We start from the raw sequence: 16,153 nt of genomic DNA, 5'->3' as shown, positions 1-16,153 counted from the left end.
GCTTCAGATTGCTTGTGAAGCTGCATCACTCGCTATGTCTGACCTCTCAACCGCCTCGATTTTCCGGTGATATACTCCTAGAAACTGATGCATGAATTGTATTGACGATTGCAGACAGGTAAAATTGCTTTTGTAAAGTCATAATTCTTTTTTCATCCTCGAAAACATAAAGGGGGAAGTTGATAAAGGACTGGAATTGATGCGATTCAAGTGCAGAAAAGATGATCATTTGAGAACCAGGGTTAGGGTTTCAGTTATCAAATTAGATCTATCTTTTTTGGTTTTAATGGATTTGGATTGATTTGAGATGCAAAGAGGTTGATAAAGGATTGGAATTGTTTACAGATCGGCATTTTAAAGAGGTTAATAGGAAGATGTAGGTTGTGTTGTTTGAATTGTTGATTTAAGGTTAGAGAGATGCGACAGAGAGAGAGTGAAGAGAGATAAAAGGGTTTTCTGTTGATTTTAGGCTTAGAGAGAAAGAGTGAGACGATGGAGAGAGAGTGAGAAGAGAGAGAAAGGGGTTTTGATATTAAATATTTTTATGTTTTTAAATATAAATAGGTCAAATTACTAACATACTATAGTTTACTGAAAATTTTAACCTGATTAGTGCTAAAAGACGTATGGTGTAATAGGTTTTCCAAATAAAGGACTGTGACTGTAATTATTGAATTTAAAGCCTATGCATTGCAATTCGATACAAACATAAAGGACGAAAAGTGTAATTTACCCAAAAAAATGAAGTTTTGTAAATTGTTAAAATAATAAACAATATAGAACCAATGTAACAATAAAATCGGTTAAAAGTTATAAAACAGTAGCATAATAAAATTGGTTAAAATTTAAACATGAATATTTTTTTATAAAATAAACTAAAATCTACAACTTTTCAACCAAAAAGACAATCAAATACACCCACCCAAACAAAACACCACACCTCTATACGTTGCGTTTTAAGCATAGCACAACGTATAGGTACAACCGATAGACAAAGATCGATAGCGTCAGTCTCTGCTCGTTGACCTTGTACCTATACGATGCGCTATGCCTAGAAGGCAGTGTGAAAACAGCCAAGGCAGGTGTGAGAATAGGCCTGACTAGGGGTGCAAACGAGCCGAGCTGAGCCCGAGCCCGAGCTTGACCAAACTCGAGCTCGAGCTCGATTAACTTATGTGAGCTCGGGCTCGAGCTCGGCTCGATTCGAGCTTTGTTTTGAAGGCTCGAGCTCGGCTCGTTTGTATTTTCTTAAGCTCGAGCTTGGCTCGGGCTCGGCTCGTTTATTATCTATTAATTAATATATTAAATAAAAATAATACAAATAATAAACTTTTTAGGCTCGCGAGCTCGATAAGTGAAGCTCGGGCTCGGGCTCGTTTACTAAATAAGCTTATTTTTAGGTTCGAGGTCGGCTTGCAAACACGTTTGAATAAGCTCGGCTCGACTCGGCTCGGCTCGTTTACACAAAGGCTCGATAAGGCTCGACGAGCCTAACAAGCTTCACATACGAGGCTCGAGCTCGGGCTCGATAAGCAAACGAGCTTTATTTTAGGCTCAAGCTCGGCTTGGGCTCGATAAGGCTCGAGTCTTTTCGAGCTTTTTCTCGAGCTGATCTTGAATAGCTCACGAGCCGCTCAGCTCGTTTGCACCCCTAGGCCTGACCTTTAAATAGCAAAAATGCTTCAAAATAATTTGGAAAACTAGGCCTGACCTTTAAATAGCAAAAATGCTTCAAAATAATTTGGAAAATCCAAACATTCCCTTCCCCCTCTCAAATCCAAAACCCCTGAAACCCTCTTCTTCCCGCGCCCTACTCAAATCTGCTGCATCTCCACCGTTTGACTCCACCAATTCACCATACTTTCCGGCAGGTTCTTCATTTCTCAATCCTTAGCCTTCATTTCTTCTTTAGATCTTCCCCATTCAAAACCTAGAGCTTCAATTGTGTAATTGATGCATACAACTAACTAACAGCATTTTCAAATTGATTACAATTACAACTTAATCTTTAATTGCAATCAATTGATTACTATTTTGTAGCGAATAATAATATTGAGGAGATATGAGGAAGACGACGTTCAAGGGAGCGAATGTGTTCATGTCCAGAAACTTGGTGGCTCCTGAGATATTCGACTCGCTTCACGATGTTCTCAAAGATAACGGAGCTGATATTGTTCTATGTTGTGATCCTTCTAGGAATGGACCTAATGATTTCCACATAATCTCCTCTCGAGATCATGTATGTATGCCTGCCTGCCTAGGGTTTTTACTTTTTATAGTATTGGAATGGAATGTATTCTATTTGTTTTTGTAAAGCTTACCGATTGTTTTCGACGTAGGAAAAGTTCAATGATCTGCGCCAGAAAGGTTGTAATTTGCTTGGTATGGCTGTGAGTTTATCCTCTCAGGTTCCTTGATCTCTGTTTGTTGGTGTATATGTTGTTTATTTTACTCGAAGAGTACGGAGTGTTTCAGTTATCGTGTTTCTTTGTTCCGAAATACTCCAATTTAGTTCGTAATTGGTTTATACTTACTGTGGTTACATAAAGGGGCCTTAGTTTGAGTTATTCGCAGTTGATCAAACCTTTTCAAGTTTTGATGATTAGAAATTATTATGCTAAATGTTATCATGAGCATGTGTTTAGATACATATAAATATTCATTTTCAAATAATTCTTACAAGATGGAAGTTTCTGGATCTTTTCTTGAATTTGGTAAAGCACTGCTTTTATTTTAGTTTACATAACTGATATTATATTAATCTGAACTGATAGAGAGTGCATAGATTCCTGACATTATTATAGTGCTTAAGGCTTTAGTAATTGAATGCAATTTTACTGTGATCTTAGTCTGTTTCCATGTTCAGTCAGATGCTTAATTTTTCTTGATTTTGACATTTAAATTCATTGGTCATTTGGTCAACAAATGTGACAATGTGTTACACTGGGCTATTTGTACCTTTGTCAGGTCCTCAATGTGTGTTTTCCTGTGCAAAAGAGAACAGAGTGCTGCCAAAACAAGGATTCACTTGTTGCCTTGCGATGGATGGAGTAAAAATACTGGCATCTGGCTTTGAAATGAAGGAAAAGGTTCTTTTTTTTCTGGTTACTGATTAATATAATTACAAGTATTATGTGATTCTATGTATATTGATATGTATAGCTGACAAATAGCTATAATTGTTTCGAGCATTGCATGGCTCTCTGTTGTGTGATGCTATGTACCTGATTATTTACAGCCAACAAAAATAAACTGATATCATTGTTCATGATGACTTTTCTTTTTATTTTTTTTCTGTTTTTCCTTTTCATTTTTCACTTTAAGTTGGATTTCACCGCTGTTTTTGTGTATCAGTTTAATACAGTTGTCAGCACTGGGACTAGGTCATTGACTTCTATGATTTTTGCTTTGTGTCCTAACCACTAGCTTTCAGTTTGTTTAGTTAGTACATCTGTTATCTCTTTCTTAATATATGGGAGACGTCACACATGATAGTTGATATCCTTTTTATGCTAAGTGTTGAGATAGTTTGGCGGATATATATTATCAATGGGTAATGCCACATTCATGTAGAAAGTAAATATACAAGGGTGAAAAATGTCTCCTTTCTGTTTTCATATAATATTTGCTTATTTATATGTTATTTTAATATATTAAAGCTATGTGGCTGCAATATTTGATGGCATAATTGATATTTCATCTCTTTATATATTGTTCATGGACTCGTCATTTCTATATATAGTTTTCAAGTGTGATCATATCTGTAAATATTTTGTTTTTTTTTACCCGGCTAAGTACGTTACATTATATTTACAATTTCTTGTAGGATGAGATTGGCAAGTTAGTGACTGCTATGGGAGGTGTGCTGCAAACTAAAGCATCATCAGATGTTAGCTTTGTAATTGTGAAGAATGTACTAGCGGCAAAGTATAAGGTTTCTCTTTTTTCTTGACTCTTGACATTAAGTATTATAAGTTTTTATGCTAGTACGCAATTGTTTGCCAAATTTTTAAATTATTATTGAGTAATCTACTTTGCTTTTCCTGCATGTTATGCAGTGGGCTTTGAACAATTTGAAGAAACCTATCGTCTCTGACAGTTGGTTGCACCGGTGCTGGAAGGAGCATCGTGTTGTTTCTCATGAGCCTTACCGAACTCTTCCATTTTCTGGGTTGACAATTAGTGTCACCCAAGTTCCTTTAGGTTTACTAGCTTATTTTATGAATATTGGAAAATATGTTTTTATGTCTTTGCTAATGTGTTTCTTTATCATAGATGAGCGAAAGGAGATAGAAAAGCTTGTCCAACAGAATGGGGGCAAGTACTCTGCTGAACTCACAAGAAAGAGCACTCATTTAGTTTGTGATATATCCTTAATTTTAATTTCCATAAAAGTAGTTTAAATTATTAAAATGACAAGCACATGATATTACATACATTTGATTTGATTGCTTTCATCATTTCTTGCATCATGTATATTCTTTAAGTGGATTATTCCAAGTAAATGCTTCTAAATTGTCTTGAAAAACGTATGCTTCTTTAACTGCTAACACGCTCCTGAAGGTGACAAATACAAGGTTGCCAAAAGATGGGGTCACATTCATATTGTTAGCAGGACATGGTTTAATCAGTCTGTTGCTAGAAGAGGTAGCGTTTGACTTTGATGCCATAAATTAATAACGTTTAAATATTGTTTCTGATCATATATTATCTTATGTGATAAATAGCATGTCTGAATGAGGAGTCATATCCTGTCCAGAAAACCTCCGTCACATCCACGAATAGTCAAAGAACTTCCTCAAAGGTTGTCAAAAATGCAGAGGGCAGTTCCTATCAAGAGATTTCATGTGACGGGATGGTAGATGCTGACCTGGAAGCAACTCTCTCCCAGAATATGGCTTCTACTATTTCAGATATTCCTGTCCCTGTCAGCGATGACAATACCAGTACACCACCTTGCGTACAGCATAAAACTTCATTTAACATTGATGCATGTGTTGCTGAGGACTCTCAGTCTGAAGACAACGATTTGTATTTGTTAAACTGTAAAATTCATCTTGTTGGTTTTGATGCTTCTGAAATGCGGAGATTGGTCAACATGGTCCGCAGAGGAGGCGGGTCTCGTTATATGTCTCTCAATGAACAATTAACACACATTGTTGTTGGATCTCCTTCAGAAAGGTAAAGATCTTCTCATTTCAATTAGATATCTTATATTTTTATTTTAAGTTTTTAACTGTTGTAACATTTATGTTTATTGCAGTGAGAAGAAAGAAGTAAGAAGCCTTTCTGCCATGGGTGTCATCAATGTGGTAAAAACAGTATGGCTTGAGGATTGTGAACGTGAAAAGAAAGAAATTTCGGTACTTCGGAGACATGCTGCTTATGATTTGCTCCTCCCAAAAGGTGCGGTACTTCATCATATATAATCTCAATATGTTTATATCTTTGTTCACTAACTGCAATTCCTGTTTGTAGATTCCATATCCTATAATAAGGGGTCTGTAAACGGCATACCTGGTCTGAAACAAGGGAACCCCTCAACCATTCAACCGGCCTTTTCAAATGATCTGTCCAAAAGGTATATGAAATTTTGTTTTCTGATGTCTTTGTAGAAGAAAAGGGGACCAAAACTATAATGAGTACAAAAGTTCTCCTGTGAATTGTTTTTTATATTGGCAGTTTGAGTGAGGGCCGACAGAGAACGCAGCATGTTATCAGCAACAAAAGCCAGGAAAAAAAATCAAGTGTATTTATAGGCCGATCATTTCGCTTTTCCAGTTCATTCCCAGATGTTCAAGTATGCTTGTCTTTCTTCTCTTTATAAATTAGTTTTCCATGTTGAAAGGGCCAAACTATTGTGACTTGTTGGTATCTTGTGCGACACTTAACATTCAGCAACAATTCTTATACACTTGTTTAACATACGCCTGTACACACACGTAGAGAGAGTGAGAGAAACATGATTAAACGTTAAGGGTTTTTATTGTCACAACACTTGGTTCACTCAAAATTTAACTCTAGTTTACAATTTTTATATGCGGATATCTTTTTTAATTTGGTTTTGATACAAAATTGTAATTCAAAATTACTGGTAGATTATATTATATAATACATATTAGTTAATGTTAGGGTTAGTATGTTGGCCAATGGGCTTTAGGGTTTAGGTTATAGTGTGATTCCTCTTTAGGATGCTGCTTCATGAGCTTGTAACGCGAGCTGAGTGAGTTATTTGGTGAGTCTCTGCATAGCCTATTTATGCTCATGCGTGTTGGGCTTCTTTAGGTTGTACATAGAGATTTTTTTTTGTTTATCTATCTTAGTTTTAATATGTTATTTTTAGTGTTTAAAAACTAACAAGTTAAATATAATCTATAAATAATTTATTAGCTTTTGTTAATACCGAACACCGCGCATTTGTGAAGCTTTTGTCTCGCGCCTCCGGATTTCGAGACGTATACGCCTTGGAATGCTTCACACTTTTTAAAACCAAGATGTATTGTGTTTATAATGTGGTTACATTGGGGCTCAATAATCTATATGGAGTATAGTACCACACATAGGTACCTTCTAATTTATGATAATCACATAACTAGTCTAATATTCATGATGATAAATTAGTGAAGTGCGACAAGCTTTTCTGGACCTTTAACAGGTTATAGTTTCAACTTTCAACCAAAAAGATCATTAGCATATTCAGTCACTCGAGTCCAGTTGGACCGGCATTTCTGTTTGCCTTGTCAAAAAGATCATTAGCATGGTACATATACTTTTTTTAAACAAAAAGAGATGTCAAAAACGAATGATGGTTGAAAAATGGATAGATATTAATATTAACCCTACAAACAATGGTTTTTCCAAATGCCCAAAATTGTTGTCTGCGACAGAGGCTTGAGCAGTTGAGATATATTATTTCTATAGTGAACTACAGATTTCAAGTTTTGGAAAAGAATAAGAATAAGATGAGAATGATGAGGAAGAAATGACAAAGATGCCCCTTTAAAACTGGAATATATTTGTTCATCTTTGTGTTCTCGATATAACTTATATGCTGCTTATAATTTGTATACTATATGTTATTGAAAACCCTTGAATCACTTTTACTTGTACGATCGTTTTCTTTTCTTCCTTGTTCATCTATATTTTTTTTTTTATATATTTGGTATCTGTTCAGAGAGGTGAAATTGTGGATTGGATTCATGAAGGGGGCGGTGAGGTGGTGGATTCTCAGACCAAGAAAATTGTTGATTACACAGTTGAAGCCCATGGTGTTCTATGCAGACCAACACAATTAACTGGTGCTACTAATGTATCCCCTCACTGGATTCGGTCATGTTTACAGGTATTTGAGAAATTTCTTATTTAGTAAAGTTGTAACGTACCATCAGTTGGTACGCGCTAATTTTAGTTCAACATTTTGTTGTGAAGGATGGACACTTGCTAGATGTTCGCAGTCACCTTCTCTTTTCTCCACTTCAGTGCAAAGTTCCATTACCTGGATTTATCGGGCTTCAGTTCTGTGTATCCCAGTACGAGGAGAAGGATAGAGAGCTATTAAGAAACTTATGCCATGTTCTTGGAGGAAAATTAATTAAAAAGTTGACCAAAAAAGTCAACTATCTAATATGCAAATTCTCCGAAGGCCCAAAATATGAGGCTGCTTGTCAATGGGGGATGCAAACCGTTACAATCGAGTGGATCTGGGAGTGTGTTAAACAGGTTCGGGTTTGTCCCTTAACTGTTTTTAATTTTATACTATATCATGTTTGCATGCCAAACCCATTTGTTATTCATGGCAGAACAAAGTCGTTTCTTCGAGTCAATTTCTGCCAAAAGAAGCAACCGCGAGTGACCGAGAATCCGGGATGTGCACCATGAGCCAGTACCCAACTCAAGCAGTTCGAATGATTTCCGCACCTGGTGAATCTCAACTAGCAAGTCAACCACGGGAACCCGTAAGTAAGAATGCCCGGATTGCTGATGGTATCAGCACAAGGAAGGAGGACAAATATGCAGCTTTGTGCAGTAAAAAACCAAGACTATACGAAGATGGTGTCACGAAAGGTCTACTATCTTCTGTTTCAGTTCCCATAACTTCCGTCTGCACGAATATCGCTACTGAAAATGCGGTTACTGAAAATGGCGCGGAGGTTTCCAAGTCGGTCCCTGATGTTGCATCTGCTATCGAGGATTTGTTAGAGCAGACAAGCAAGGTAAGAAAATATTGTTATTTGTGTTGTTATGATTGTGGTTGTTGTGAATGGCTTGTTAATACTATGGTTTGTTTTTAGATTCATGATCAGATGTCACCAGATAGAACAGCAACCGATAAAAACGTATCTGAGGTATCACTTGATGCTTTGAATATTCTTTGCTCTGAACTTTAATGGTGTGGCAAAATGGGTGGGTCAGGTAACGGGTCAAAGTGGGTCCTTTTTCCACGAGTCTATAAATGATTGGTGTGTTAAGAATATGAGTACAAAAACTATATTTTTTTATTTTGTTCTTTTTACTTTAGATTTTGACCCAAAATTGACCCATTTATAAGTAAACAGGTTGATTATTTTTTATTGCCATTTAGCAGGTGTTTACATCCGATTGTTCAAAATTGGCCCATTTATAAGTAAACAGATTGATTATTTTTTAATGCCATTTAGCAGGTGTTTACGTCCGATTGTTCAAGGCTTGGGCATGATCTTCATAGTGAGGATCCTCATTCGGCATTTGGATTGTCTAAGCACTGGACTGGAAGGTGAGATGACATGTTGCTTTCTCTATTGACTGCTTTTGGATTATTTTCATGATACCTTACCTTGGCTATTAATTTTCCAGGTCTAATGAAAAGGATGACATCAGCAACCCTGGAAAAGAAGAAAATGCCGGCATTTATGGAAATTTTAGTGAAACACAAACAGAATCTCAGGTTTGTGTTTTCTATTTCTTGCTGTTTATGCTTTTACCTTTATAATGATTATTATTTTTAACGAAACCAATTTTATAAGATAATAATGACACTTTAAATGAAATTATTTAGTAATCTCAAAACTAATTTATTACATTTTAGACGGGTTAAACATTCTATCTACTTATTTATTATTCGATTTATCTAAACAGGTTGGCCTATTTATTTAAACGGGTTAAACAGGTCAACCCAAACATGGCCCATTTAATTAAACGGGTGAAACAGATCAACCCGATTATGACCTGTTTATTAAACGGGTTAGATATGATAACCTAAAGCATGATTATACACATATCATGTTTCTGCAGTAGTAACACTCATATAAACGAGCTGAAATTGTGGTGTCTAAACGTGTGTTGAAATTGGTGGCAGGTGGTGAGCTATGAAGAAGATTTATCTGGGAGGCAGATGATTATAGACAGAGTTCGAACACGAAGTGGCCTCACCCCCAACCCAAACTGAGATCAGGGTAAATATGTTGTACTAGTTTTATAAAATACCCACATCTGACCTGACAACTAGAACTATAGCTGTTTTCATAGTTATTTGATTTGACATAAAGTATATTCATATGTTTCTTCTCCAAAAGTTTGATATTTACAACCAAACTACATCCTAACACTGAAAATTTCGGTTAGGCAATAAAACATCATGAGTTGTTTTAACCCAGTTTTGACTCCCCACTAGGGCTGCAAACGAACCAAACGTTCGGCGGGAAGTTTGTTTGTGTTCGTTCGTTTAGTTAAATGAACAAACATGAACAGAGGTCGTGTTTGTTCGTTTATGTTCGTGAACGTATTCGTTTGTGTTCAATAGTTCATTAGTGTTTTTAGTTTTTATATTTATTTAAATACTTCAAAATTCCGACAAATTAAATATCTAATAAGTGTTAGTGTATTATATATTTTGTCCATGAACGATTGTTTGTGTTCATTTGTTTCCATTTGTGTTTATGAACATTAATTTGTGCTCGTCTGTGTTCGTCAACGTTCGTTGCCTAAAATTAACAAACAAACACAAACGAACACGAACAAGTTCATTTCCTTAACAAACGAACAAGAACATAAAATCTCGTTTGATAAGTGTTCGTGAACGGTTCACGAACACATATATTTCTTAACAAACGAACACGAACACGGTCTTGTTCGTGTTCGTTCGGTTCGTTTGCAGCCCAACTCCCAACCCAAGAAACTTTGAATTTCATACATCTTTAAAAAGAAATACTTCCAGGGTGGACCTTTGTAATTTACAATACCTGTCATGCATGTATCTTTAAGTTCTCTTATACCCGGTGTATTGGATTAATTAGTGATCAGTTGCCTATTTAACAATATAGCCGGGGTTATCGGCTATATTGACTAGGTAAGTAGTGTTAAGCTTGTGCTTAGCCAAGGCCCTAGGCACCTTTACCGAATCACCGTATCCAAGGATTGCCATGCGGAAATGACTAGGTTGCTTGCTAGTAAGTCACTCTCATAGTCGTGAGATCTAGTTTGGAAATTGTATATCCATTCATCTTTGATTGCCTTTTGCTTTTTCTTTGTTCTCCAATGGGGTGTCGTACTTGAGCCACTTGGTAATATGCACTAGATAGTTAAGTAGTGGGTTTGGGAACTTCGTTGCTGAATGTACTGTGAAATCCAAGCCAGAGTGACATGGTCGCCCTAAGTTACATCGTGATCAGGCCATTACTACCAAAAAATCATGTTCATATTCCGAAAGTTACAAGCAGTTGAATATGACCTAGAGGTTGCAATACTTCCTCGGAGAACCCAACCAACAAATTGTGATTGTATGAATTCCCTGAAGTCCGCACCGAAACATAAGCCTAAACCGATACTTATTCTCTTGAGATCAAGCGAATTCGCCACAACTTAAGATTTAAGCATTTTTAAATCTACACGGTCGTTTTATCCCAAACACCATAATAATCTCCGTTTCTCCCCGAAACATATTTATATCAATCAAAACCGTTTCTCCTCGAAACATATTTATATCAACCAAAAGTCCAAAAACCATATATTTTCCACGAAAATATATATTTAATTTAATCAAAGGCATGTTTTATACAAAAATAGATTTTATCCTTTTTAAGGCGTGTTCTTCTCCCAAAACGTATACAAAACAGTAAAAAGAGGGGGTTTAGTGACACTCATCTTTGGGTGCGTGATAATATTAGCGCAATCCCACTATTTGATCTACACGTCCTAATTTCTATAGGAACGATTTAACAATCAATATTTCACAAAGTAACTAAGTTTCTCCAATACTTAGAATCTTTCACATAACTTTAAGACTTTGTCGAAAAGTCTTTATTTTTATTATGCTGGCGTATTTATATATATATATATATGCGTTCATATATATATTTTAAAAGTTTTGCGACTTGAACGATTTTATTGGTAACCCTCATAATGTTATATCCGTTATCACCCCCGTTTATAAGCAATATATCTACGATTTGCGCTTTGTAATATATATATACATAAACGTGAACACATTATTAATATCGTAATACACGTATCTCGTCAACTTACATATTTCATCATTTTTAAAGCATTTATACATGAAACAACTTAGTAAGTTAACCTATGTATTATTTTCATGCTCAACAAATAAGTTACATACTTAACATGACTTTAGCAATATTACCGTTTTAAACATACAAGTGTACATGCATAGTTTTAATTTCCCACTATCATGTCAACACTTAACATATCATCTTACACATACTCATAATCATATAACACATTGTATCACATAAGGTTCACCCATGAATAACCCATTTTCGTATACATTGAAATATGCGTATTTTCACGATTCGGTAATGTTTTCGGGCGTCGGAAGTCACGTATGACTAACCAAACACCAAAGATACTTAATATAAGTTAAATTACTCATATTTATATCAAAATATCAGTTTATATACTGATCTAAAACAGTTTTGTAAAATCTCTTAAAAAGCCGGTCTTTACCGTTTTTAACGCATAGTCTTGTACCGAGCTTTACTAAAATCATCCCAAATCGTAGCGACTTGATATTTTAACATAATGCATGTAATTTATTGAATAAAATTGTGCTCATACTCATGTTAGTGCAGATTCCATGTAAGTAAAATAAATCATGCAAATTTAACCCATTTTACTACTTTTTAAGCTACATGTACAACATGCAAAGCTATCTAACTTATGACAAAGTTTCATGCCATCATAATGTAAGACCCGTCTCGAATAATCATGATTTTAATAAAATACGCATTTTATATGAAAATACAACCTTGCATAAACTTTGTTAAGTTAACGTTGATTAAAGTATTCAAGTTATCATCCGTACTAGTTTTAAACATTCAAATGTAACATCAAGTGTTTACATGTTTCATAATTAACTAAACAAAATGATATCATTGCGGAAGCTTCAAAAGTCTTGTGTTCGGTTCTTTATATTTGCTTGATCATCACCCGAAAACACACTATGAGCAACAACAACAACTACAACCATACCCAGTAAATCCCACAAATAGCAAAGCTACTTATAGGGTCTGGGGAGGATGAGATGTAGACTGACTTTGCCTCCATCCCTAGGGATAGAGAGGCTGCTTCCAAAGAGACCCTCGGCTCCAAAACGAACAACATACCAACACACCAAGTCAAAGAACATAGAAATAAGAAGTCAGCAATACCAATAAAGTTATCAGAGTGACACAATATAATGTAAATCATGTATAATATCATACAACAACATTTGGGCATGAACACAGGAATGCAATCACCGGTATGGTCACTTAAAAATAAGAAAACCTACGTCCCTAAAATACACCTAAGACCTTTCTACAATATCCCCTAAAAGTCCTTAATCCTAATCCTACGTCTCCACGCAGTCCTATTGATGCGTGTTAGTGTGTATATATTTTAGATGTATATTTTAAGCCCTTTTTACACTTTTAACCAAGTTTTAAATTTATAATACACGATATTTACTAACACTAAACACACATATGGGCAAGTGCACCCATCGTGGACGTAGTATAGTGTTGGTAAGATACCGAGGTCGTCCAAGGACACAAGAGCTTTTAGTACCGGTTTATCCTCAACGTCTAATCAAATCAAAATGTTAGAAAAGATTTTTAAACTAAGAAAATAAAACTAACTAAATGCTGAAAAATAAAATAAAAATAAAAACAGATAGACAAGATGAATCACTTGGATCCGACTCGTGTATTAGTATAACCTTTGATTATTTTCGCACTTTTGCACTTGTTTAAGAGATTATCTTAGTTATTGTAGTAGGCCCCTCTTTTGAAGGCGACGTTACCCTCAACCCAGTAGTTTGAGTCAGCAAGGATACAATTCTAAAGGGTCGGATTATTGAAAGATAATGAATTAAGTTATTAATGCAAATTATGGTAGGCCCCTCTTTTGGAGGTGACGTTACCCTCGACTAAGTAGTCTGAGTCAGCAGGGATACAGTCCTAAATAGCCGGGTTATAGTATTAATAGTAGTTAACTTATGAGGGGGTCAAAGAGTTTGGATCCCCGCCATCCAATACCTATGGGTATTGAAGGAGATCCTACTAAATTTGACCCAGGTCCCTTGCAGGACCTCTAAACGCTGAACAAGGGCAAGACCCTTACCAAACCGTTCCCTTAACCCCCGACCAGGTAGCCAACATACCTCCATATAGACCGTGGAGATATGAATGGTGAAAATCTTTTATTTTATATAGACAGTAAAATAATGCCAAGACACCACGGACAAACGATAAGGAAGAATCACCTTCAACATAAGCAACTAGTTATTAAAGTCATTAATACAAAACCAAATAAAAAGTACAAAAGATTAAAAATAAAAAGTATTATACTAAACACTTGTCTTCACCAAGTGATGTAAGAGACTTAGGCAAACATGGCCTTGATTGTCAAGAACTCTTACGATCAATCTTGGATCCCGAGACGACTCACACACTCTATGATGGACAATGGATGATGGTGGTGGATGATGGTGTTATGGTGGTGGTGGGTGGTGGATGAAGTGTGAGAGAGGTGGTGTGCCAAGGGATGAGTTGCAATGAAACCAAGCACTCCTATTTATAGGCTGAACAGAATCCTGGGCACGGCCCCGTGTCCGCTGCACACGGCCCCGTGCCCGTCTGACAATCTCTCTCCTCATTAATTGTAATTCGCAATTACAATTAATGCGCATGTAGTACTTTCGCCGCGCCCCTGTGTTCGCTGGGCACGGCCCCGTGGTGGGCAATAGAAGCTTCTATAGGTTTGTCTTTTCTGCTGCTTCTTGGGCACGGCCCCGTGCTGGCTGAGCACGGGGCGTGTTCAGTCTTTTGCCTTCTTTGTTTTGCTTGGGAGGATGCTGTTGAGGGGTCGGGCAATCCACTTATGTTCCTTTTCTTGTATTTATGTTAGATTTAGTTGTCTTTTTGCTTCTTTTGTTAATTTGAGCTCATTTAATCCTGAAAATACAAAAGGAAGACAAAAACACTCTTTTTCCAACATTAGTACTTAAAAAGGGTTAGTTTTATGTCTCATTTGATGTAATCTATATGTTCCATTTTACACACATCACCTATCTTGAACCATGTCCTCGGAAAGATGCTATGAGCACCTAAATTCAAAACCAACATAAAAGTTCGTTTTGATAGTTAATTATCATGTTTAAACAAGTCCGGAGTACAAAATAAACAAAACAAATAAAATCGCCAGCTCTAAAACCAACATAAAAGTTCGTTTTGATAGTTAATTATCATGTTTTGACCCGTTTGGTTGTCAAGTGAACTTCGTCACTTCATTGACTTATCAAACATACTTTAACCGTTTATTTTGACCCATTCGGTTTGTCGAGTGAACTTCGTCACTTCATTGACTTACCAAACATATTCTAATCATTCATTTTGACCCGTTTAGTTGTCGAGCGAACTTCACCACTTCTATGACATACAAACTCATATATTACACTACAATTCCATTAAAATTTCTAAGACCAATGTTTATGCATAATGTAAGAAACTATAAGTTACGTACCTTTAGTGCTTTTCCTTCAAACGCGTATCAACTCCGGCTCGTCCGCTTGAAGATTCAATTCCTTTTGCCTATAGAGTTCAATCAACGACTTGTTTAGAACTCTTATTATTTCATATAACGCATAATTCACTATAACATTCAAATATGCGTTTTTACTCAAAATTTCAACATCTAGTTTTCTTTTAGGCATTTCAACAAACACCTAAAGGGCATAATTTTACAAAATCAATAATCAAGTTTCATGACTAGTTATTTAGCCAATCTTGAGCATTTTCCACAAATTCAAATGTCTATTTTACACATCAACACCTAGAATTATTTCATGGAGCTCAAATAACACTAGATTGATAATCATAATTCTAGTGTTTATCATCTTTCTACAAAACCCATTTAACACATAAGTGGGTGATTATGAATCTCATACCTATGAACATCAATGCATCAAATTGTTGATTAGGGTTCGTTCCTAATCATGAATTTATCATAATTTCATTCAAACATCAAACATTCAAGTTCAGATTTCGATTTCATATGTTCATCAAGAATTCAAGATGAAACCAAACAACAAAATTTTACATACCTCTTGATCCTTTCACTTGGATGATTACTAATTTGAACTTGGTTTTCGATTTGGGTTTGATTTATCCCTTCAATTTGGCTGTTTTGTTTGAGCTAGGGTTCAATTTGGGTTCGACATCTTTAACTTGGTTTTCAAGATGTCCGCACATAGATGATGATTATTTGTCTGCATTTATGGAACATCCTTGTGTCCACACTTAATTTTATTAGGATATCCGCACTTATAAGTTCTTAATGATCCGTATTTACATATAAGATATGTACTGATGTCTGATTTTATGTTTGTATGCAAAACAAGTGGGTTCTGAGTTTGTTCAAGGGTTAAAGGGGGGTGCGGGTTTTACTTTATGTGGAATCCGAAGCTACTTTGTGACAATGATAATCAGGGTTTGCTGTTTATGTGTCTGATGTTAAATAGATGATCAGGAATCTGAACTTAGCAATTATTATCGAATTTGAACTATTGTCGTCAACTAGGGAATCTATTGTGTGTTAAACATGATTAACCTAATCACTTAAACAATGGGATTGTTTGGACATTTAGGGTATTGCAAAACCCTACCCGAATACATACTTACAT

At 35.8% G+C, this 16,153-nt stretch overlaps 1 protein-coding gene across 3 annotated transcripts; it reads left to right on the top strand.

Moving 5' to 3' along the window:
* The first annotated feature begins 1,747 nt into the window (after positions 1-1,747).
* Positions 1,748-9,581, top strand: LOC110915694 (DNA topoisomerase 2-binding protein 1). 3 transcript variants are annotated; one of them, XM_022160432.2, is made up of 19 exons: positions 1,748-1,871; positions 2,041-2,239; positions 2,340-2,382; positions 2,968-3,089; positions 3,827-3,934; positions 4,059-4,203; positions 4,276-4,367; positions 4,554-4,647; positions 4,728-5,181; positions 5,264-5,406; positions 5,479-5,581; positions 5,683-5,800; positions 7,175-7,342; positions 7,429-7,719; positions 7,800-8,213; positions 8,292-8,345; positions 8,661-8,752; positions 8,833-8,923; positions 9,335-9,581. In XM_022160432.2, the coding sequence occupies exons 2-19, from the start codon at positions 2,063-2,065 to the stop codon at positions 9,422-9,424; spliced, it is 2,799 nt and encodes a 932-aa protein (XP_022016124.1). In that variant the 5' UTR covers positions 1,748-1,871; positions 2,041-2,062; the 3' UTR covers positions 9,425-9,581. The 3 variants fall into 3 exon arrangements, with proteins under 3 accessions (XP_022016124.1, XP_022016116.1, XP_022016130.1); XM_022160424.2 differs by having other exon boundaries at positions 8,658-8,752; XM_022160438.2 differs by lacking the exon at positions 1,748-1,871 and having other exon boundaries at positions 2,189-2,239; positions 2,340-2,390; positions 8,658-8,752.
* Positions 9,582-16,153: the final 6,572 nt, after the last annotated feature.

Source organism: Helianthus annuus, chromosome 2 (genome assembly GCF_002127325.2).
Source record: "Helianthus annuus cultivar XRQ/B chromosome 2, HanXRQr2.0-SUNRISE, whole genome shotgun sequence".
Lineage (NCBI taxonomy): Eukaryota > Viridiplantae > Streptophyta > Magnoliopsida > Asterales > Asteraceae > Helianthus > Helianthus annuus.
Note: the sequence above shows the minus strand (reverse complement) of the source record. Positions and strands in the feature narration are given on the sequence as shown.

What these genes read in the sequence shown, in the direction of transcription:
- LOC110915694 (XM_022160424.2), top strand. Translation starts at nt 2,063, where the DNA reads ATGAGGAAGACGACGTTCAAGGGAGCGAATGTGTTCATGTCCAGAAAC. An exon ending in TAATCTCCTCTCGAGATCAT is followed by an intron (nt 2,240 to 2,339) that starts GTATGTATGCCT and finishes TTTTCGACGTAG; the next exon opens with GAAAAGTTCAATGATCTGCG. An exon ending in GTTCATTCCCAGATGTTCAA is followed by an intron (nt 5,801 to 7,174) that starts GTATGCTTGTCT and finishes GTATCTGTTCAG; the next exon opens with AGAGGTGAAATTGTGGATTG.